The following is a 25,956-nucleotide window of genomic DNA, read 5'->3' on the forward strand; positions in this document are numbered from 1 at the left end:
AACCGTTACTCTTTTAGTCTGTTCTCTGATAGAATCCCCTCCTCTAACATTGCTCTGTGAACCATGTCAATTTGTGTTCTGCTTAATACTAGACAGTGCTGAATATAATTCCAATAGATGCAGCTGTGTTGTTCTGTTAAATAGACACTAGGCCTTTTAAAATAGTTGGTTGCAATAATCAAGCACATTATTTATTAGCTGGATTAAATGACCTACTTCTTTTGTTAATAATGAAAAGAACATTTTGGAAGACCAGATATAGTCTACAGAATATAAAGTTTCCAATATATTTCTTTTTATTTTGGAATTTCACAGTTATCTATTAACTTAATAGGGATTACAATATTTGCAAAAAGAGAATTTCAAAAATAAATGTTATTATTTATTTAATTTCAGAGATTATAAAGATGTGGAGGCAGCCTTAATTGCAATGAAGAATGTTGCCAGGCTGATTAATGAGAGGAAGCGGCGCCTAGAAAACATCGATAAAATTGCCCAATGGCAAAGTTCAATAGAGGATTGGGAGGTAATGGAACAATCTATTCTGTAACTCTATTGCAAATATTAAAAACAACCTTCATTAATAACAATGTTATTATGAATTGCATCAAAATCTTGATCTAAGATAACTTACCACTCGCAGTATATTTTACTTAATAGCAAATCATTGTCCCCATACATTAAATGATCAAAATTTAATAATTTGAAGAGATTAGAAAGCATTTAATTTCATTGTAGCAGTACAATAAAATTGTAAAAGCTGCATCTTTAAATGGTGCAAGTACAACAAACAACAACAAAACATGTAATGTAAAAAGCGCACATCCTACAACAAATAAATGCTATACATAAATAAGAGATGGAAATTATTATCCACTAAAGTAATCATTATACCTACTGGAGAAATAAACTATAACAGTTCTCTGAGTTTTTAAAATTTTAAATTCTGATGGCCCAAGGATAGAAACTATCTGCAAATCTTTTTGTTCTACTTTTAATGCTCTTTTACCATCTGCTGGAGAGCAGTAGTGTGAACAATGAGTGGCCAGGATGGGAAGAGTGATTTTCCTGGCTCTGCAGAGGAATTGGGCACTGAAGGTATCTACTAGGGAGGTTAGAGAGCAGTCAATGATCTTCTCTGCCACGCCGTGTTGAAATACAGTATGCTTAAACACTCTCAATGGTTGAGTAGTAGAAGGTAAACAACAACTTCCCCTTCATTTCCACTTACCATTGCTGGGACTTATTGACCACTGCCAGATTGTTTGGTGATTTGTTGTAATCCCTGCCACACCTGTCTTGGGTTATTGTCTGTCAGATGGGCCTCTACCTTGTTGTTGTAGGCCATCTTGGCAGTTTTGATACCTCTCTGCAGATTTGTTCTTGCTGCTCTGTATTTGCCTTTTTTCAAAAAAATTATATCTACACAAAAATGTATTAAACCATCAAATTACAATCATTTTTTGTAATATACAGTAAGTTTCTTTTATTAGTATTTACATTTAAAGGTAACACTGCACAAAATTTTTTTTGAAAAATCTTGCTTCCTGAAATGTTTTTGCTGACCGTGACAGGTACCTACTGGGTATGCACAAATATAGTTTTGGTTTTACTGCATCATGTAGAAACTCTGAGAAATAGACATTTATATGTTTACTGACAATAACATATTTAGTCACATTTATGTTTCGCATAAGCTATTAAATTCAACAGAATGAAAAGTGTTTTGCTCCTGATTTTCTTTTTGTATTCAATGTCTGGTGCATCACGTTTCAGTGTCCAACAGTAGTCAGCAAGCATTGACGGATTCCAGTTGCCCTAGTATCTTTTCTCCATCGTAGCAATGTCCTGGTGAAACCTTTCACCATGTTCGTCACTGACAGTACCGAGATTTGCGGGGAAGAAGTCCAAGTGCAAGTGGAGGAAATGAATCTTGAGTGACATGTTGCAATTCATTGTCTTGTATGCTTTGAGAAGTTTGTCTACCAGCTGAATGTAGTTTGGGGCTCTGTAATTGCCCAAAAAATTGTCAACAATGTCTTTGAAGGCTTTCCAGGCAATTTTTTCCGGCCCAAAAAACAGATCTTCAAACCGCTTGTCACTCATAACATGTTTGATGTGAGGGCCAACAAAAATGCCCTCTTTGACCTTGGCATCAGTTATTCTTGAGAACATCTGTCTTAAATAACGAAAACCTTCACCTTCCTTGTTCAGTGTTTTCACGAAATTCTTCATGAGTCCCAGTCTTATGTGAAGAGCAGGCAAAAATATCTTTGTCCGGGTCGACAAGCGATTCATGTGCCACATTTTTCTGTCCTGGAACTAACTTTTTACGGAGTGGCCAGTTCTGTCGAGAATAGTGCGACTCTTTGACACGGCTGTTCCATTCACAGATGAAACAACAGTACTTTGTATAGCCAAGCTGCAGTCCTAGTAACAGAGCAACAACTTTAAGATTTCCACAGATATTCCAGTTGTACCTGCTATACTGGACGTGCTTCAGCAACAGTTCCATATTCTCATGTTTCTTTCATGTGTGCTGCATAGCCAACAGGTACTGAAGGATAAATGTTGCCATTGTGTAGCAGAACAGCTTTCAGGCTTAACATTGATGAATCAATAAAGAGAAGCCACTCTTCCGGGTTGTGATCACAACCCAAGGCCGAGAACAATCCTTAAATGTCACAACAGAAACAGAGACTGTCGACTTGTGCAAAAAATTTGGTTATATCATGATGTCGGCCTTGAAACAGACATTTTTGTACCTGGTGACAACAAACACCATTCCTGCAGTCTCAAACCCAGCAGCTCGGCTTTTGCTTTCGACTGACCCAAATCTCTGACCAAATCATTCAATTCGGACTGTGTTATCAGATGTGGATCGCCTAATGAGCACGGGTTCAAAATCTGGGTCAATGTCACTGTCAGTACCCTGCATTGCAGTTTCTTCATCTGGTTTGTCTAAGGTCCAATCCTCTGATGGTTTCGGAATTGGAAGACTGTAGTCATGTGGCACGGGTCTCATTGCTGAAGGCAGATTAGGATATTCAATTGACTTCTTGTTTTTGGCAGAGAAACCAGACACATTAGTCAAACAGAAGTAACAGTCCATCACATGGTCTTTCTGTTCTCGCCATATCATCGGAACAGCAAACAGCATGGCCTTTTGAGTGCCTCTGATCCAGGCTCTCCAACTGATAGCACATGTTGCACAGCAAATGTGAGGCGCTTATTCCTTGTCTTGATCACCAATTTTGCAGCCGAAATAGAGATGATAAGCTTTCTTCACAAGAGCAGTCATCCAACGTCTCTGAGGCGCAAGTGTATATTCGCCACAGATATAGCAGAATGTATCGCGGCTGTTACGACATTGACAAGACATATCGCCCGACACCAAAACGTCTATAGCATCAAGCTTACTTACTGTTATATTGCTACAGATATATACTTTACTTCACTGATAAAATACATACACACTGACTATCTATATTAACCAAATGAGCAGGATCGGTGTATGTAAGCCACCTTTATAGCATGCTGAGACAGCGTCAAGCTCGTTCAGACCTACCCAGGATGTCAACTTCCACATAATAGCTTCCAACCTGGCCTGATTCTGTGCCTGGACATGCCCAGGCTGCACAAACTGTTGTTGATAAGTCATTTACGGGAGCAAAAATGTTTGGATACAAATATAAGAAAAAACCATGACAAAACTGAAGATTTCTCTAAAATGGTACGTGGTGGTTAAATTTTGATGTGATATTCATGATCAGCACCCAAAAATCTATAAGAAACACCCAAAAGTGTTCAAGAAGCAAAAACTTTGTTGTGCGATGTAATTGATCCAATTATGGAAATGGAAAATGGAAAAAGATGATCCGCTGTGGCAACCCCTAACGGGAACAGCCGGAAAGAAGAAGAAGAAGATCCAAGTATAAGGGGGAGGATATTAACTGGGAATCCCTGTAGACAGAGAAATCCCTTTAGAACATAGCAGCTGATATTGCAAACATTAAGCATGTTCTCTTACTTACTAGTTACTATCTGATATCCTTGTAGTAATTCCTCTCAAAAATATTGGGTCTTTGGTACTGTAAGGTGCTTGGCAAGGACTGTACCAAAATACCGGGATGTTCTCTACCTTTAATACAAAACATTTTTCTCCATAGGTCTATTTTCTTTTGTTAGAGTTCCTGTATTACATTGACATTATATCACTCTTACCCTCAATCATGGACTGTGAAAAGCATTTGCAGTAGGGGTGAGCACCACTAACTAACACTAACAGTAAATGGTAATATCTCATTTAAAGTTGACCTATAAATTGGAGTTGCTGCAGGCTGAATGAAAGAAACAGTAAATGTTACTAATTACTTGTGCTCATTCAAAAACCCCATCCTTGGTTATTCTCTTTCAATCATTTTCTGAGAGCTACAGGAAAAATTGCACATAATTCTGTTTCATTGTGGCTTAGCTGTACTACATAACTTAAATTTTTTCCCAATTCCCTCAGTATTTTTATTATCATGCCTGCAGATGATACACCATAAAAAGTGTACAAGTCTTGAGTGTCACTTTGTATTGTGACCTTAATGACAATATACATCTTTCCCCTTTTCATTGGTCAAGAGTCATGTCTTTATTTCAAAAGCTTGACCCTTGAAGGAGCTTCCTTTTTGTGGACTACTTCCATTTTGCAAAGTTATTTATCCCAAAATATTTTAGCAAAACGTCCATGTTGTGAATCTATGCCTGGGTGACTTGATGTGTAGATCATGCAACATGATAAACGTGAGATTTTTTTCAAAGATGGTTTTGATATTGCTTGCTGTTGTCAAGCATTGGTCCTGTTCTATTAGAAACTTTGATGTATCCTTCCTCCACGAAAACATGAGATTGAAAACTTTTCTTAGCCATCACTACAAACTACATAGTGTAAGTAACATATATAAAGATCATTTTTGGGTGAAGTATTCTTTTAATGCCAGTAGGACACTGGCTTAATGCCTAAATAACATTTGGTGCTTACGACAAATAAAGCTATATATCATTTGTGTGATAATACACCTTCTATTTGAAATAATCTGGCCTCACAGAAGCACATAGAGTGGCAATAATAATAATAATAATAATACATTTTATTTATTCATAGGCTCCTTTATAAACACTCAAGGACACCAAACAATAAATAAACAATAGATAATAGTGGGCCCATGTGATGGTGCGGGTTCGGTCCATATTCCCACTTGACTTTTTGGGAGCCACTTGAATCCACATCACCTGTAACGCAACCAAGGGATGAGCCGGGCAAATGAGGACACATACTGTACATAGAAAAGGGTAGCTGCAAAGGTGATAACAGTGGTCATGGAAGTTAAAAACAATTCAAATAAATATCCATAAAAATGAGGTTAAAATCCTGAGACAAGAGACTGTCCTTTAAAACCGCCTCCACAATGCATCCATTTTATTCAGGTGTCTCCTCCTCCAACCAACCAACAGACACCAACTGTGGTCATCGCTGCTCTTGTGAAAAGAATGGAGATAAATGCCATCAACTCAGAAAGGGAGAGGCAAGTTCGTTGTACCTTGTAAACGTCACTGACAGAATAAAACTGAATAATAAAAAAAAGCACAAACTTTTACAAGTAGCCAAAATTTACACTGGGTGTTACAGACTCAAATCAAATGTATGTTTTTATCATATTATAGTAATAATAATAGCAGCTCACTGCTCAAAACAAGGAACACCCAAACTCGAACCTGCAACCTTTTCATTATAAGACAGCAGTTTTTACCTCTGCACCACCCAAGAAGGCATATCAACTTTCTGTCAATTGACATTTACGCTTGGGTTTTTAACTCATTGACAGCAACATGTACATTGAATGATTTTTTTTTGTTTGGTTATATTCTTGAATAAAAGTGCACATGTTTATTTCATATTTGGACTAAAATCTTTACACATTGTACACTTCACATCATTATTACTATAACATGGAAAAAGTTTCTGTTTTAGGTATGTGTTCAGCATTTCTTGCCTTGCATTTCCTGACATCCTACATTTACCCAGATCATTGCAGACATGGAACACAAATGAAATGTATGTTTTCCAAATAACAATATATTATTTATTCTGTATACTCCAGGCACCTCACATCCTGATAAACAGACTTGAGCTAAGAGAACTTCAGCTGCGTTTGTGGGGGGATGGGATAACTGGCTGCTTGCTGCTTGTGCTGATCGACACATTTGAAAACAAAAGATGCTGATGGAGAGATGCGAAGGAATTTAAGGTGGCCCGGGATTATGACTTTTTTGTAGGCTATAGGGATTCTTCTGTTAAACTGGTGCCTGTCTCTGTTGCCCATGGCTCCATAGCAGGGCTCTCCATCTGAGCCCAGGCCCAGGTCACTACTGTCCTTGGCTCTCCAGCATGGCTCCCAATCTGAGCCTCCACTCTCAGATTCCCGCTGCTTTCCTGGACTTCCGCGGAGAGTCACTTGCATAACACCTGGTCACTCCAGCTCCCTGAGCAACTAAACTTGAGTGGCCTTCTTCATTCCTCAAACGTCGGCTGCAGGCTACCCTCAAAGTGCTCTCCTCCTGACTGTCTGCCTTCTCACTTGCTCGCTCACTCACTCGCTCACTCACCCAACTCCCATTCCTGCCCCTCTCTCTGTCCTTTTATTAACCTTAGTCCATGTTTTCCTTTTCTTTTGTTTCTCTCCCCTTTCTGTTTTGTGCAGGTTTATACTGATACTTCTAATGGGCCATAAGTGTGAATGCGCTGCTCCCACCAAGGAATTAATGAGGCACCTGAATAACACGCAAACTTGCGTGTGCCTTCACAATCAGCCAGGCACCCCCATCATTCCCCAGAGTGAATTATGCTTGCACTCTCACCTGCTCCCGATTGAAGTCTGCACTTTTGGGGTGAGCAATTGTTTAAAATTAGCCCAGTGCTACGGAACTCTCATCACAGCCCAAAACTGATCCCTGTAGCACACAATATACAATATTATGGATCTCTTATGTAGAAGTGCCACAACTTAAAAAATAATTTTCACCCTGTTATATAAAAGTGTTTCCCTTTTAAGGCACTTCCAGAAAGATCCACCTATTGACTAAGGTGGTTAATGAGAATGGGATACTGAAGTCTATAAAGAATATAGAAAATGCTTGTATCAAATGAACATTTAATTATGTTTCATGCACTGTCAAGTAGCATGTCAGAAATCTCTGTGAAAAAGCCCATTAGGACCGGATTAAGGAACAGTTATACGTACTATGAAGTTCAAGTTAGCCTATTTATGTAAAACAGTTTAATTCCCTGCATTAAGCATGCATAGATAATAGACAATTAGTTGTTATAAACAATACTCTTGGATTTCCTGCATTGTCTTTTATAGGTTTGGAAAAGTAGTATTGTGTCTCAAGTTGAAATGGTTTCATCTTTAAGTTCATAGAATCTGCTTAGCTAGTTTTGGTAGATTCTCATGTTTTGCCAGACATACATACAAAGTCAGAGTTCAGCAACACATATCATGGGTCTTCTGCTTTATAATGGTTTTTAACTATTAATCAAAGTAACATAATATTGTCTCTTCCAGGAAGGGTGAAGCATATTGATTTCTCTGTAACTGGACCACATCTTCTTGTGTTCCTTTTTAAAAATGGGGACCGTTACCACATTATGCCACCCTTGAGGTATTGTCCCCATGTTCTATAGAATATCCAGAACTTTGTTTTTTCATTTTTGTGGTATCTCATTCACCCCTGCCACTTCATTACTACAGATTGTTTTAATCACCATATCCACCTTAGTCATGGAAATGTATCCAGTATCACTAGATGTTTCTAAAATGACAATCATCTCTGTGGAAATGATACAGGAATCCCTCATATGTTTTTTTCCAGCTCTAATCTCTGCCATTAGCTAAGGTTAGTGTTTCCCCACACTTGACAAGAACAATTTCTTTTTAACCATTTCTTAGTAGTCAAATAGTAGTCTTTGACCAAAACTCTGTAGCCTCTCAAACACATGGAGCTCATCTTAAGTCACTGATGTAGATGGCAGCCTGTTAACCTCCCATTATTTCTCAGTAAAATGCAATGACCCTTTAGCTAGTTTAAAATGGATGACTTTTTCTTCTATTAGATATTTCAATTGTCAGAATGAAATGTCAACTGCTGTTTGGACAAAATCCTATGCAGCTGCCTCTACTACGGATACTTTGAAGAAATTTCACCCAGACACCATGACCCAACAACTGCTCCTTTGATAAGTAGGAGAAGCTTGTAAGAAGATGAAAGTAAACATAGCCTTCCCACGTTAAACTGAGAGTCATCATCATACTGTCAGTTTAATTCTGAGGCAGACATGCCAACAAGCAGTGTTTATTTCTGTCTACTGTAGTTTCTTAATTCCCCCACTCAAAAACAAACAAATTAACTTATAATAAATTAATAATCTGGAAAAATAACAAAGAATAATAACAGAAAGAAAGAAAGAAAGAAAGAAAGAAAGAAAGAAAGAAAGAAAGAAAGAAAGAAAACTAATTTGTCTCTGTGGGTAATTTAGCTTTTTACAGAAGCTCAATATAAATTAATAAACAAATAAATAAATATACATATAGATTATTAATTAACACTAAAATAACTAAATTAAGTGAAACTAAGGAAGAAAATGAGAACATAAAAGAAGAACTAAGAGTATTTTTGAAGTTAGCGTAAATAACTTTATAATGTTGTGACCTGTGAGTTGCTGCCTTGCACATAAAAGACGAGGCTGAGTCTAAGGATTTCAGGAAAATCAGCTTAATTCAACTTGAAAAAGGAACAGCAATGTTATTTATTGCAATGAGAGCTACCATTTTACTACACACAGACACAGCAAATGGGCAGGTCTGAGGCCAGGTCAGTGGCCACTAGGCGACAGATGCTTTGCATGAGGAGGCAGTAAGCTTGCTGTTGTCTCTGTGGTGCTATGAACCTGTGAGATGCTGCAAACCTGCGGGTAGTTGTGAACCTACGGTTGCCTTGGCGATGGACAACCAGCCCTCGACAGAGGTGTCAATCACGTTTCACGTTTTGGCGCACAGCACCCCATTGGGGAGGGTCTCTAAAAAGAGTTCAAAAATCTCACATCAGCGCCTCTTAGCATTGTTCACAAAGCAGAGAAGATGAGGGAACACATTTCAAAATGCTTTTATTGGCTAAATATGGGCCAGGATGTGGAGCAATTTTGCAGGGCGTGTCCCGACTGTTAGATTGTTTCTGCCTATTGAGCCACTAGGGCTCCATAATTACCAATGCTTATTTTGGATGTCCCTTTTGAGAGATTTGGGTTAGACATTGTTGGCCCACTTCCCAAGAGTAAGAATGGTTATCAGTATAGGCTAATGTTGGTTGATTATGCCACAAGATACTCTGAGGTGGCCACTCTGTGGAAGGCCAATGCTCCAGCAATTGCTAAGGCTCTGTCAGAAATATTCATGCATATTGGCATTCTTCGCAAATTTTAACTCATCAGGGAATGAATGCCCTTCACTTATTGCATCATGAAGCAGCTGTGTGAAAACCTTGCAATCAAACAATTGAGCACTGTGGTTAAAGGGTAAAGGTGCATAAATGAAAGAAACAGATTTCTAAATTTCCCCATCCAAGAAATTTAGCAATGTGATTACACTGCACAACAATTTATTTTGAAAAGTCTTGCTTCCTGAAAAATTTTTGCTGATTGTGATAGGTACCTACTGGGTATGCACAAATATATTTTTGGTTTTACTGCATCACATAGGAACTCTGAGACATGGCCATTTATATGTTTACTGACAATATGTATTTAGTCACATTTATGTTTCGCATAAGCTTTTAAATTCAACAGAATTTTCTTTTGTATTCAATGTCTGGTGCTTCACGTTCCAGTGTCCAACAGTAGTCAGCAAGCATTGACGGATTCCAGTTGCCCTGGTATCGTTTCTCCTTCATAGCAATGTCCTGGTGAAACCTTTCACCGTGTTCGTCACTGACAGTACCGAGATTTGCGGGGAAGAAGTCCAAGTGTGAGTGGAGGAAATGAATCTTGAGTGACATGTTGCAATTCATTGTCTTGTATGCTTTGAGAAGTTTGTCTACCAGCTGAATGTAGTTTGGGGCTCTGTTTTTGCCCAGGAAATTGTCAACAACGTCTTTGAAGGCTTTCCAGGCAATTTTTTCCGGCCCAACTAACAGATCTTCAAACCGCTTGTCACTCATAACATGTCTGATCTGGGGGCCAACAAAAATGCCCTGTTTAATCTTGGTGTCAGTTATTCTTGAGAACATCTGTCTTAAATAACAAAAACCTTCATCTTCCTTGTTCAGTGCTTTCACGAAATTCTTCATGAGTCCCAGTTTTATGTGAAGAGGAGGCAAAAATATCTTTGCCGGGTTGACAAGCGATTCATGTGCCACATTTTTCTGTCCTGGAACTAACTTTTTACGTAGTGGCGTGTTCTGTCGAGAATAGTACGACTCTTTGGCACAGCTGTCCCATTCACAGATGAAACAACAGTACTTTGTATAGCCGAGCTGCAGTCCTAGTAACAGAGCAACGACTTTAAGATCTCCACAGATATTCCAGTTGTACCTGCTATACTGGACGTGCTTCAGCAACAGTTCCATATTCTCATACGTTTCTTTCATGTGTGCTGCATAGCCAACAGGTACTGAAGGATAAATGTTGCCATTGTGTAGCAGAACAGCTTTCAGGCTTAACATTGACGAATCAATGAAGAGACGCCACTCTTCACAACCCAATTCTTCAATGTCACAACAGAAACAGAGACTGTCGAGTTTAACAAAAAATTTGGTTATATCATGATGTCGGCCTCAAAACACAGAAATATTCATACCTGGTGACAGCAAACACCATTCCTTTAGTCTCGAACCCAGCAGCACGGCTTTTGCTTTTGACAGACCCAAATCTCTGACCAAATCGTTCAGTTTGGACTGTGTTATCAGATGTGGATCGCCTGATGAGCATGGTTCAAAATCCGGGTCAATGTCACTGTCAGTACCCTGCATTGCAGTTTCTTCATCTGGTTTGTCTAAGGTCCAATCCTCTGATGGTTTCGGAATTAGAAGACTGTCGTCATGTGGCACGGGTCTCATTGCTGAAGGCAGATTAGGATGTTTAATTGACTTCTTGTTTTAGGCAGAGAAACCAGACACATTAGTCAAACAGAAGTAACAGTCCATCACATGGTCTTTCTGTTCTCGCCATATCATCGGAACAGCAAACAGCATGGCCTTTTGAGTGCCTCTGAGCCAGGCTCTCAGACTGATAGCACATGTCGCACAGCAAATGTGAGGCGCCCATTCCTTGTCTTGATCACCAGTTTTGCAGCCGAAATAGAGATGATAAGCTTTCTTCACAAGAGCAGTCATCCAACGTCTCTGAGGCGCAAGTATATGTTCGCCACAGATATAGCAGAGTGTAGTGTGGCAGTTATGACATTGACGAGACATATCGCCCGACACCAAAACGTCTATAGAATCAAGCTTTCTTACTGTTATATTGCTACAGATACTATACTTTACTATACTGATACTATACATACACACTGACTATCTATATTAACCAAATGAGCAGGATTGGTGTATGCAAGCCACCTTTATTGCATGCTGAGACAATGTTAAGCTCGTTCAGACCTGCCCAGGATGTCAACTTCCAAAGAACAGCTTCCAACCTGGCCTGATTCCATGCCTGGACATGCCCAGGCTGCAAAAACTGTTGTTGATAAGTCACTCAGAGAGTGAAAATGTTTGGACACAAAGAAAAAATCATGACAAAACTGAAGATTTCTCTGAAACAGTACGTGATGGTAAATTTTGATGTGATATTTGTGATCATCCATCCATCCATCCATTTTCTAACCCGCTGAATCCGAACACAGGGTCACGGGGGTCTGCTGGAGCCAATCCCAGCCAACACAAGGCACAAGGCAGGAAACAATCCTGGGCAGGGTGCCAACTCACCGCAGGACACACACAAACACACCCACACACCAAGCACACACTAAGGCCAAATTAGAATACCCAATCCACCTAACCTGCATGTCTTTGGACTGTGGGAGGAAACAGCACACTAAAATCTATAAAAAACACCCAACAGTGTTCAAGAAGCAAAAACTTTGTTGTGCAGTGTTATTGATGAGAAGAGCACCATCTGTGAGAGGAGTGAGAGCATTGATCAGCGTGGGTATTAAGCTCTGTGGACATATTAGCAGCACTGTTTTAATTTATATGAGTTCCAATGTCAGAGACAGGCCATAAATCTAAATAAAGCCTGGAATGGAATGCCTGAGAGGGAGTCAGGTTTATGATTGTCCAAAACAACATTTGCACATCCTTTGAAACTGGAAAAAAAATGCTGAGAGGAAAACAACTGAACTGATAGGGGTATGTTGTGCCAGAGATATCTCACTGGTTAGTCTTGGACATCAGATCCACAATAAGAGGAGGCTTTGATTCTGCAGGCTCACTCACATCAGTAAACAAACACAGGCGTGAAAAACACTGAATGCTAAAGTGGAGCAATAATTTCACTGCCGTTTTCATCTGTCTTCTAATTAAGAAATGAGCTCAATTAAAAAAGAAAATGGAAAAGCAAACTTGTGCATTTTATGTTTTGGCAAAATGCAAATATGTGAATATTATGGAATTTCTCAGGACAAACAAGTAAGAATAATCCAGTAATTGTAAAATTGGTTGGAATAAAAACCCTTAGTCACATGGATCCTCCAGGGTGAATTTTGGAATCACTTTTGGTATCATCTTAGAACCCACTAACACACTGCCTGTACAGATAACCTTAACCTGCAGATCCCGGAAGGGTTTGGAGGGGAGGTAGGCATAAACCAGAGCACCACTATACTACCATTGAACTAGTAAATAACGGAAAGAGTAGAAATGTCTGAGAAATTAAGAAGAAGACATTACTAACAGAAAATATGACTAATTGATATTGAAGGAGAGGAAAAACAAAATCTCAATAAGGAAAATAAAACATTCTTCAGGAATCTAAAACTTCTGTTTATTCAAAATCTAATGGAATAAGTAACTAATAATAATAAGAAGAACAAGAATTGTCTATCCTAACTCTAATGACTGCTCAACGCCTTATATGGTTACATGATGGTGTGTCTAGTCTGGTCCAGAGTATGCTAAGAAGACACTTCACCTGTGTAGCACTGTGCTGTTTTGATCTGGAAATATAAAGATTTTTCAATATTCATGTGTGTAATTTTTCTGTCGGTCCACTTATTCCATTACAGATTCAGGATTACAAGATGTTCTGAGAACAGTCACCATTCACTGGGTAGGGGGGAGGGCGTGGAAGAGGTGCAGAGTAACAAGTATCTAGGGCAGGGGTGTCAAACTCCAGGACTGTAGGGTCGCAGTGGCTGCAGGTTTTCATTCTAACCCTTTTCCTAATCAGTGACTAATTTTTACTGATTATTAATTTCTTTTCCCTTCATTTTAATAGCCTTGTTTTTAAGGATTCAGTCCTCTGAATGTATTCATTTCTTCATTAAAATGACAGCCAAACACAAATGAGATGTGAAACAAGCCAAGAGATGACCAGCTAAATTGGGTCTTCAAACTCCAACCAATTTCACTCCAACCAGTTTCTTAATGAGATGCCAAGTATTGCTGTTAATTAAGCCTATTATTTAATTCTGTGGCCTATCGCTGCTCTCATTCTATTACTGCAGACATTTCCAAAAACTGCTAATTTTCTGTTTTTTCTAAGAGCACAGTAAAAATGTTTTGGTGAGCTGAGAGATCAGTCTTACTGAGACCTTCACTTTTCTTTATTTTCTTTCTTTATTATTTCTGATGGGCACAAATGAGCTGGTCATGTGGTGGCTTGTTTTGTTTCTCATTATTGTTTGGCTGCTAATTATGGAAAAAGGAACAGCTAAGGGGCCTGAGTCAAGTTAATTAAGACTAAAGCAAAATAAGTTAATTAGCAGCAAAAACTGGTCACTAATTAAGAAGATGGTTAGAATGAAAACCTGCAGCCACTGTAGCCCTCCAGGACCGGAGTTTGACATCTGTGATCTAGGGGTTGACATAAACAACAAACTGAACTGGTCTGACAACACAGTGTGTTGTTCAAGAAGGATCAGAGCAGACTGTACTTGACTTAGATCTTTTGATACTGTATATGCAGCAAGCTGCTGGAAATGTTCTACCAGTACGTAGTAGTCAGTGTGGTGTTCAATGCTGTAGTCTCCTGGGGAAGCAACCTGAGCATGAAAGAAGTACAATGCCTGAACAAACTTTTCAGGAAAGCCTGCTCTATCTCAGGACAAACCCTGGCCACACTCAAAGCAGTTGTGGAAAAGAGAATGATGACAAAATTGGATGCCATCATGAAAAATCACCTCCATTCCCTCCAGGAGGTGCTCTCTTGAAGCACTTTTAGCCACAGGTTAATTTCACCATTGTTTGGTAAGAAGCACCTCTGGGGATCTTTTCTGCACACTGCTATCGGACAATTCAGTGCTTCCACCTGATGCATTTATTAAGTTTTATTTTTATTTGTTGATTGATTGATTGTCTGTATTATCTGTGTGAGTCTATATTATTGTTTTTTATGTTTCTGCTGCTGTGTGCATTTGAATTTCCCCATGAGATTAATGAAGGTTTAACTAATCTAATCTATCTAATCTAAGGACCTCTTCCAGCAGCATCAGGTAAAAGGCAGTAACTAGCCATTAGTCTAAACTTTAGCTTGTATACAACCAGGATTACATTTATGGCTGTCAGCATCTTGCAGAAGAATATCATTATGGTTTGACAAATAATAATAATACTGAGCATATTACAGACAATTTTTTAATATCAAAAGCAACGTGGTTTTGTATTTTGCTAGTAACACATAATTCCGTACAGGTTACTAATTTTTTATTCCACCCCAGGGAGAAGATGTGTTAAGCAAAAGTTCTGAGCTAATTTTCTCTGGAGAAATGACTAAAATCTCCCAGCCCCAAGCTAAGAGCCAACAGCGCATGTTCTTTTTGTTTGATCGTCAGCTGATCTACTGCAAAAAAGTGAGTTGGGATGTAAATGAAAAGAAGAGATGTTAATTATACATTTAACAGATTGTATGATCTCTTGAATTGGAAACTATTCACAACTTTCCTGCTGTTGACTTCAATGCTGACATACAAATAGAACAAGGCAAGATGCTACACTTTCACAACACATAATACTCAACAAGTCAGAAGATTACTTTAAACAAAATGGTAAAAAAGTTAAATATTTTATTCTCATCTTGTTGACAAATATTTTATAATTGTAATGAGGGAAATTAAGGGAGAACAAATCAGCTGCAATAATCTCATCAGTATTAGACATTTGTCAATTTAAAGATGCAAAGGAACATTTTGTAAAACAGAGTGTATTGGTACTTTTTGTAACTCTCAATATAATTGCATTTTGTTTAGTAGAAGACTTTATCATATACTTTTCATAGGATCTCTTACGTCGTGACATCCTGTACTACAAGGGACGAATAGATATGGATGCCTTGAAAATACAGGATATAGAGGATGGTAAAGACAAGGATTTCAATATGAGTGTTAAAAATGCCTTCAAGCTACTCAGTCCAGTCAGTGAGGAGGTCCACCTATTTTGTGCCAAGAAACCAGAACACAAGCAACGATGGCTCCGTGCATTTGAGGATGAGAGGAAACAAGTTCAGCATGACAAAGAGACAGGTACTATGCGTCTTAGCTGCAGCCTAGCTCTGTGGTATACAGAGATATACAGTAGCGTTGTTCAAGGTACATGAAGACATGGCTATACTTTTAAAATATTTATATATTTTAAAGATTCAAATTGTGCTCACATGACAATTTTATGGACAGGTGTTGAACTATAGTTGACAATCTCTGGTGAGTTGATTCCCTATATGATAAAAAGGGAATGAAACCACTCCCTTCACTACAGTTGAAAAAATTCAAATAAGTTGAAATTAAACTGGAAATCTGCTTAAACGGACTTAAAAATATGACTGATATTGCTATTTACACAGTTCTGGTGCAATTATGTTATATGAATTAGAAAGAGTATTATCTGAGCAGGCGAAGAATTAATGTATACAAAAAGCAATTCTTCTTGAAACTAATGATTAAACCAGGATTTTGGAAGAATAAGAAGAACCTTCATCATATTGGAATAACTCCAAGATAATAGCCTAATGTGCAAAGTAAACTATAGTCCTTAAGGTCAGTCCTGAATGGCTGAAGGTGCTACAGGTGTTTTGTTTTGGAACAAAAACTATATCTATATACATGTATATATTTATTTTTTGTCTTCTTGGTGTTTTCATTCTGCTATATTGTATTTTGTCTATTTTTTAATTGATTTTTGGTCCAGAAAAGTTTAGTAATTATCAGTCCTTCACTTCTTTTTCTCCTGTTGCTTTCCAAATGTTTTATTGAAGCACATGCCTCATGATGAACACTCAAGTGTAAACTGAATCAAGTTGTAGGGTGAATTGATCTTGTGTTAGTTGGCAGATGGTTAAGAAAACAAGAAGCAAGTAAAAACATTGAATGTAACTGATCAAGTCTAAAAGAATCAGTTAAGGTTTGGGAATTTTAATAAGCAAGTTTTAATTCAATAATAATAAGAAGCAATATTTGGCTTCTAATGACTGTGGCCTTCCAGGACTAAGCATGAGCATCCCTATGATGAATCCAAATTTTTGACATTAGTAACTTAGTAATTTGCCTTATTGCATGTTTATTTAGTTTGTTGTTTTTCTGTGGATGCCATTTTCTGTTCATCTTCAATATCCTCAAAATAAGTACTATAATGCATTATTTAATGTAATCTGTTCTTACATTGTACAGATGGAAGAGCATTAAAATATAGATCCAGACCCTAAATTATGCATTTGATATACATAGGGTGCTCCAACATTAACAGAAATTTTCATGTACAGAATAAAGAAAGACAAATGAAATGTAGGGACAGCTTACATTAAATAATGCATTATAGTGTTTGTTATGAGGATATTGAAAATGAAAATTTGATTCAGAATTATGGTATAAAAAGCAACCACCTGTCAAAAGGAGGCATGATGTGGTCACATTACTAGATATCCTATTCATTATTGCTCAGTTTGACTGATGATTCACAAATTATGTAGATGTAAAACAACGTTAAACCATTTGTCTCCCAGTTATAATACTTGGCAGCAATTACTTTGGAAATCAAGCTAACAATCTGGTCTTGTCCAAAAGATATATAGTATATAATGTCATCAGATGCTAAGAATGTGTCTCCATGGTGAGAACTTTACACTAGATGACAAACTCTACATAATACATTTAGTAAGAAGTGTTGGAGGACAACTGTAAACATACTTCACAAGTATTCGAAGGAATGTAACATGAAAGAGACTTACATTCACCTTTAAAGTGCTCTTCCCTAACTGCCACCCTAACTGCACTACAACCTTAAAAAGCCTGTGTAAAGTGATAAAAAAAATATAAGCATGCATGTAATGGCCCAGATTGCGCACAGCTGGCATCTCCCTGTGGTGTTATGGGTCCACAGCTCTCCCACCAAAGGCCGTTTTTATTTAAATAAATAATCACCGCGCTCGCGGTTTAGCGAGGGGGCGTGGTGGCTGTAGCAAGCCGCAGGGCGATCTGCGGTGTGGGTGTTTTTCACCTAAGTGCACAGGTGAGAGACTGCCCACATCCGTGATCGTTCCTGTGGCTAATGGGCTGCAGCTGCTATGTCCTCTCTGCATATAAAGAGAAGCGCAAGTCGGTTAGAGAGGAGAAGTAAAAAGAAAAGAAAGGGAAGAGAACGGGAGGTAGAGAGAAGACAGGAAGTAGGTGGAGAAAGCCGGTGTGAGGAAGGCGAGCGAGCGAGCAAGAGCAGGCTCACATATGAGAAAGCAGGCAGCTGTGAGGAGAGTCTACGAGAGGAGTGTTTGGCCGACACTCAGTGAGGCTGAAAGAAGCGGTCGCTCCAGCTGAGCGACTAAGTAGCTGGAGTGGCCAGTAGAAGTATTCGACTTGGCAGTTGCTAGGAGCGGGAGTCGAGGAGGCTTTGGGCAGGTGTAGTCCCAGCATGAGCGCCTTGGCCGCTGGGAAATATCCCAAGTCTCGGTCCGGTTGGGAGCCCGACGAAGCCAAGGAACGGAGGGCTACCGGACCTGTTTGAAGGGCAGCTGATCCTGCAGGTAGGCGACTCTCCTGTAGAGCAGACCAGATGGGCGTAGCAGGGGAGCCGCCATGAAAACAGAAGACACCGGGTTTTTGATTTTAACATTACTTCCTGTACTATTTTACTTCATGGTTTTTAGAAGAGTTTTCCTGATGGATTTTAATCTCCACGTTTGTTCATTTGGTTTTTCACGTTTCATTTTATGGATTATTTATTTAATGAAAACATTTTGAACTGCACTGTTGCACTTTTGATTTGTTCTTTTAATAAAAGCACTTTTGCACTTTAAACATCATCCCCTTTGCTCAATTGTTTATTGCCTCACTGTCTAGCTCATCGGTGACATTACCGACGGTGATGGGTTCAAGGGCTCCCTAATAGAAGAGGAGCATGGAGCGGAACCCACATCGTCACAGTCCCTGTTGAACCTGAGACATCAATAGTCATGTACCGAGGATGGACTGGGTAATGAGGACACATAACAGCAGCAGCAAAATGAGCGAAGTGCTTTTATTAATACAGTGTCCAAACAATAAATAAATAATCCTAATAAAATCAGTGTCTTTTAGTAGAGATTCAAATAACATAAATGGATAAATCCATCATGAGCATTCTGTGTTTCCTTCTAAAATAAATGACTTCACTGCTTAACTATTACAATCTCCTTAGTGAGAGGAGATGTCCTACGGCAAGCACCTGACAAACCGTACTCCCTTCTTCCGCTGCCATCCCTTGGTGATCTATCTATCTATCTATCTATCTATCTATCTATCTATCTATCTATCTATCTATCTGTCATTTGTTTTCATTTTCATTTAACTTCCAGTCCCTTTTTCTCTTCTTTTCTCATTCTCCTATCTATCCTGCTCAGGCTGTTTTATATAAATGTGGCCAGAAGTGCCTTGATAATCCTCAGAAAGTTAACGAGGAACCCAGCTGGGCTGACCACATCTACACATGAATGTGTGATCAGCCAATTTCATCATCAACACCCCAGGACCATTTGGCCATGCTACAGCACATAGCTACGCCCAGAGTCTGAATGCACTGTTCTTTACTAAAAACACACACACTGCCACAGACCTTTAAATGTGCTTTTTAGCACAGTGCAAGGCACTGACGATGCATAACAATCTAGCTGTGCCAGAGCAGCTTAAAGAATTTGGTGATACAGTTAGTTGTACAGTTGCTCCCCAATTTATCAGACACTGTTCACTGTATCATCAATAGTAACATGATTGGAAAATCTGTTCTTTCAGGTATGTGATCAACAGGCAGAAAAATAACAGCATAATAAAGCATTTCTTAATCCATTACTATGTTATTGCTTATACTGTATGTGATAATCTCTCATGAGCTATTGCAGGTACTTCTGCAGGTTCCCAACTGGAGGGGAGCTCAGCGATTTACATTCCCACAGGTCCAAACCAGTTTCACACTGACTGCTGTGTCACAAATATGACCCCTTCCCTTAAGGAAGAGACAAGCACCCACTCCATTCTACCCCACACAGTATAGGTTCTGTTTCACCTAGCACAATGCTTCTACAAGGCACAATAGTCTAGCCAATGTGGCTGTTTCTGTGGAGGAGGAGGATAGCCAAGAATCAATGGAGCGACAGCCTGGACTGAGAAGAATGCAACAAAAGGTCCCTGGCTTTGAGCAGAGTAGGCTTCAGGGCTGCAAGGGGTACGGGAATAAGATGGCACTTTTAAGATTGCAGGAAGTCATGGCATTAGAGTTTAATGCTTAAAAAATGAAAGCATTTCCAGGAAAAGAAAATGATTCAGAAGGCAAAAGCTAAATTCTACTGAGCCAAGCTGCTACAGACTGTGGGAGTTGGAGAATTGGTTGACCAGCAGCAGCAAGAGGTAACATTTGTGTTTAACTTTGAGAGGCGCACATCTGAGCTGCCATTATTCCAACAATGATGATAGGATGAATATAATCAGTGTGAAATTATCACGCTAAACCCATTCCATTGCATTATTAGATTTACCAAATATGAAACAAATCTACAATATATTTCATGTGGGAAATCTGTCATACACATCATGTCACATTATGAAGCTGACCTTTTTGTTTACTTCATGTTATACGATTCTTGACTTGTTCTCGAAAAGTTGACTTCGAAGTCTACCATTCATCTGCACATGCAGTTGTCCCATATTAGTGGGACAACACAGGTACCACACTTTGGTGACTAAGTGAGAGAGACTAGATTGAGATGGTTTGGGCACATGCAGAGAAGAGGTAAAGAGTACATCAGGAAAAGAATTTTGAGGATGGAACCGCCAGGCAGGAAGAAAAGAGGAAGGCCAAAGAGGAGGTTTATGAATGTAGTGAGGGAGGACATGAAGGCAATCAGTGTGACAGAAAATGATGTAAAAGACAGGGATAGATGGAGACAGATGATCCACTGTGGCAATCCCTAAATGGGAGCAGCTGAAAGAAGAAGAATTTTGATCATATGTTGGACCTTGCAAAATAATATAGATTCAAATCTGACTTGGTTAATATTTTTTTCACTTTAGCATTAGGGAACACATTTGGAAAGTGTAGAGAGAAAGAATTGTACTTTTTCCTTAACTGGTAGGGGTTTGGCAGGTTAGAGTGAGGGTGGTGGATGCCAAATGTGTATCATGTTTCCTGGATAGTGTTAAAGTAATTGATGATGACTGTTATCCTGTGGGTGTTCCTATGCTGGTCATCTTTAGCAGGCCCATTAAGAATGTAAAAAAGTCCTATAAGTGAAATTGGTCTTTGAGGTTGTGGCAATTACAGCTCTTCTCAGGGCAATGGTTAAATTGTGAGGCACAGCACACACCACAATGAAGTTGCTGGCTTTTGCTAGGGATGGTCTTAGACCAACCCTTAGACATACAAAGGCACCTTTTCACAACTCTGAATGCCCTTTCAATATGAGAGTGGGTCTTTTGGTGGCTTTTGTTGTACTATTGTTTTGTTACCATGGCAGGACAGGTCACTGGTGTCGGGAAGTATCTGAGTAAGTGATACTCTTGGTCACTCAGCAACACTCCTTTAAAGTCTCTGATTCGGGTACAGACTGGCCGTGTTTTTCCCAAAAACAAAATCTAAATATGTCTTATGTATTATAATAAAAAAATCTTGGGTTGAGACATGATCATCTCAGAGAGACACTTTGACGTCACACGAGACTAGACATTACAACCTTAGGAAGCAAGACCCGTGCCTTGTCTCGTGGTGAGACAAAAGGACAGCTGCTGTACAGGCTTTTAAATGATCGACGCGCAGTGCTTCAAGCAGAACACGCAGCATGCGTTCAGACCACATCCCCCCCCCCCCCCCCCCCTTCCCCTTTCACAATGCGAGCAGCAGAGATGCGAAGTGGCTGGTGGGCAAGCGAAGTGAGGACAGCTGCTGTACAGGCTTTTAAATGATCGACGCGCAGAGCGACAAGCAGAACACGCAGCTCAGCAGCAGGAGCAGCAAGGCAGCAGCTGATCCGTCCGCATCTCCTTAGGCGTGCGTTCAGCCTCCTCTTCACAACACGAGCGTCAGAGACGCAAAGTGGCTGGCGCATAGCACGCCCTGGGGTGGGGAGAGGGGGTGGTCAAGCGAAGTGAGCAGTGGGCAAAGCCTCCTAGTTGTTATTAAAAAAAATAATTTTATGTAAAACAAAAATAAAAAATGCCCAAAAAACTAGAACCTAATTACAATGATAAAATAGAAACTAGCTTTTGTAATTTTAATTTAGATTTTCACCACACTAATCTTTATGCATAATGTACAGTACATGAGAGTATCCAGTTGATTTTATATTTATTAAATATTATTTAAAACAGTGCAGTCGTAATGTTAGTTTAGACGCGGGCATTGTATCCCTCACTTCAGGAGTCTGAATTTGTGGACTTTGCTGGTCATTTCATTCATCAGTCAGCTTTCCTTTCTAGAACTGAAAGCAAATACAAAAGCCTCATCATTTGTCAATAACTTATTCTATGGATTTCATTGGCCATAACAGGCAGTCAGTCACAGATACTCCAATGTCCGCACTTTAATTAAAACTTGCTGCATGTTAATTTAGACAATACAGCTAAATTGTTTGAAAATGAGATCCGCGGAGGATCTTTCAAGCATGAATACTCACCACCATACTTCAAACTTAATTAGTATTTAAGGCTGGAAAAAAATGTTATCGTTAACCTCCAAAGAAGGCAGGAATTTCAGAAATTTCACTCTTCACACAGATATTGGTTTTTTATGGATGGTACATTTGCAGTGGCAGATTAAGCAGATAAAGCACATGCATATCATGCAATCAGTGTTATCAGCCAAGCTGATATTATATGTATACATTTGATTTTACTAAGGTAATTAGTACTGTACTTATGTTTCAACATGGGTGTTGCGGTGTCGCAGAGTACATTCCTGTCACACCATCGTGATGAACCTCTCTATGTTAAATAGTTCATTGATAGCAAAAGGATGAACTGCAATAATCTTAATATGTAGTATTTAGAATGCTATATGTGTCATGCTGTGCCCAAGAGCTCATTAGCACTCCATTCTGCTCAGGGTTTATTTTGACAAGTGTAATGCATCAGATCTGCTCTATAGTGTATAGGTGGTAAACCTGTTTGCAGTATTTTTCTTTATCTCACATTGTGGTGTTTAAGCATTCCACATACCTACCTGGATAGGCTGCTTCAAATTAGGACCCAAGTGCTGTAATGCAGCAGGTGACATTTCAGCACCACACCAGTTCCGATCCCCAACACGACTGACTCTTCCAAGAATGAGACTCCCGTGGGCTTTCTCCCATCCCCTTCATAATGTGAGCATCCTTACTGTAGGTAGCTGCAGCAGAGCTACTCCCATGGAGAGCAGAAAGGATTCTTATTTGTCTGCCTTTTCAGAGCTGTATGAAGTTTTTATGGTGGCCAGAATGCCACCAACCCCCAATATCTCTGCAAAAGGACAAATGCCCAAGTCTTTAGAGTCCTGGAGCTTCCTGATTTGCTATATGTTTGTGAGACATCCAATGACCTGAGACGAAGACTGGACTCCTTTGGTACTGTGTCTCTTCAGAGAATCCTTGTATATCACTGATTCTACTTTGTGTCTGACAAGCGGTTGCTTATGAAGTCCTGAATGAGGTACATTACCTGCATTATGAAGGGGCGTCAGTTATGGAAATATGACCAAGTGGTGCTATTCTCTGATGGAGATCTGGCTTGCAGGATCCTCATTGCTGAGGACCCGAGTGGCTGGACTAGGCCAAGGAGTCGCCCACGTAACAGGTGGCAGGTAGATTGTCATTTCCGGAGGGTGGGGCCTGTCTGTTATATTTGCCAACCGAGATCCCGAGCTGTTGCATCATGTGGAACATGCAGCAACACACTGCACCAGTGTATGCTCCCCAAACTGATGTGACCTGTGGTGTTTAACATACGGTTCATCAATGGTAACACACCAGAACTGTCTGATTCATTGCAGACTGCAATTTCGATATGGCATCCAAAGTGGGGAAAAAAAACATAACAAAACTTGTGGAGTTTGTATTTGTAAATGAGGTGACTCTATCTGAGTATGTACGTTGCAATGGTATGGAGGTGTGGTTTGAATAATTAGATCTGAAATAAACAGGAAACAAATAGCCATTGAATGGCCACTGTTAACAAGATCTGCATTTATCCTATTTATTGTTCCTTATGTGGAAGAAAAAAAAGCCACAATAATTTAATAAAAGGATGTCTTTATTAGCATTAATACCGATCTAGAACTTTAAAATTACAAATCCTCATAGCAGAATGCACACTCTATAAACCTTGAAAATCATCCCACCTTTTCGTAGCTATACCCTAAATCAACCCTGATTCTCTTTTGAAAAGAACATCAACATCTGAATCTCCTGCTCCATGTGCTATATTTTGCATACAGTCATAGCTGTAATATTGTGGGAAACATCTGAAATGTATGTACAACACTGGGAAACAACAACAGCACACATTCCTCCTTGAGAGGATAGTATTATGTCCAAAGCCAAGCAATTTTGAAGAACAGCAGTTCTAATGGCTACTTGTTCAGTAGTAAGTTCTTGTAGTGAATGGGCAGTTAAATTAGCTTACTGCTTTCTATGTATAAGAAAGATTAGCGAGTGCAGGACTAAAACACCAAAATAAGAAAAACATAATGCAGCAACAGTCTCTCCTTTTATAAGGGCTCTCCTGGACCATGAAAGCTGTTCGGGAAATGTTTCATGAACATTGAAGTTCCATTGAGGACCACTAGTGCTTTAGGAAGATGCAGAACAGGCTTTGGATTAATTCTCCAGCTTTGATCAAATTTGGCAGGATAACACAATGAGTGTGTTCATGCTTATCTGGGTAGAAAATATGTGAGAGGTCTTTTTTTTGTGACTATAGGAACTTATAAAATGAAGGATATCAGTGAAATTCAGGAACATAAGTGCAAAGTATAATTTTACTAATATTAAATTATACAACAAACAATGAGGGATGAGACAAAGAGCGGTTCAAACCTTCTATAATGAATGAAAACTTTGGACGGCGTTTTCCCTTGCCCGGACACGGGTCACCGGGGCCCCCACCTGGAGCCAGGCCTGGAGGTGGGGCTCGATGGTGAGCACCTGGTGGCCGGGCCTGCACCCATGGGGCTCGGCCGGGCACAGCCCGAAGAGGCAACGTGGGCCCCCCTTCCCTTGGGCTCACCACCTATGAGATGGGCCAAGGAGGTCGGGTGCAGTGTGAGTTGGGTGGTGGCCGAAGGAGGGGACCTTGGTGGTCCGATCCTCGGCTACAGAAGCTGGCTCTTGGGACATGGAATGTCACCTCTCTGAAGGGGAAAGAGCCTGAGCTAGTGCGCGAGGTTGAGAGGGTCTGGCTAGATATAGTCGGACTCACCTCGACGCACAGCTTGGACTCTGGAACCAATCTCCTTGAGAGGGGCTGGACTCTCTACCACTCTGGAGTTGCCCCCGGTGAGAGGCGCAGAGCGGGTGTGGGTATACTTATTGCCCCCCGACTTGGAGCCTGTTCATTGGGGTTTACCCCGGTAGACGAGAGGGTAGCCTCCCTTTGCCTTCGGGTGGGGGGACGGGTCCTAACTGTTGTTTGTGCGTATGCACCAAACAGCAGTTCGGAGTACCCACCCTTTTTGGAGTCCCTGGAGGGGGTGCTAGAGGGCATACCTTCTGGGGACTCCCTCGTTCTGCTGGGGAGTTCAATGCTCACGTGGGCAATGACAGTGAGACCTGGAAGGGCGTGATTGGAAGGAATGGCCCCCCCGATCTGAACCCGAGCGGTGTTTTGTTATTGGACTTCTGTGCTCGTCACGGATTGTCCATAATGAACACCATGTTCAAGCATAGGGGTGTTCATATGTGCACCTGGCACCAGGACACCCTAGGCCTCAGTTCGATGATCGACTTTGTGGTCGTGTCATCGGACTTGCAGCCACATGTCTCGGACACTCGGGTGAAGAGAGGGGTGGAGCTCTCAACTGATCACCACCTGGTGGTGAGTTGGCTTCCATGGTGGGGGAGGATGCCGGTCAGGCCTGGTAGGCCCAAACGTGTTGTGAGGGTCTGCTGGGAACGTCTGGCAGAGCCCCCTGTCAGAAGTAGCTTCAAATTCCACCTCCGGCAGAACTTGGACCACATACCGTGGGAGGTGGGGGACATTGAGTCCGAATGGGCCATGTTCC

The 25,956-nt window shown here is 40.1% G+C and overlaps 1 protein-coding gene across 2 annotated transcripts in view; it reads left to right on the forward strand.

The window, feature by feature from the left end:
* The window catches only part of arhgef4 (Rho guanine nucleotide exchange factor (GEF) 4), a 289,616-nt gene that overhangs the window by 242,465 nt on the left and 21,195 nt on the right, over positions 1–25,956 (forward strand). Inside the window, exons 7-9 of one of the 2 annotated variants that reach the window (XM_028794916.2) lie at positions 397–526; positions 14,976–15,107; positions 15,533–15,776. In XM_028794916.2, coding sequence (XP_028650749.2) covers positions 397–526; positions 14,976–15,107; positions 15,533–15,776 — 506 coding nt within the window. The remainder of the gene's footprint in view (positions 1–396; positions 527–14,975; positions 15,108–15,532; positions 15,777–25,956) is intronic. The other variant, XM_051922049.1, reaches the window with a different exon arrangement.

This window comes from Erpetoichthys calabaricus, chromosome 2 (genome assembly GCF_900747795.2).
Source record: "Erpetoichthys calabaricus chromosome 2, fErpCal1.3, whole genome shotgun sequence".
Lineage (NCBI taxonomy): Eukaryota > Metazoa > Chordata > Cladistia > Polypteriformes > Polypteridae > Erpetoichthys > Erpetoichthys calabaricus.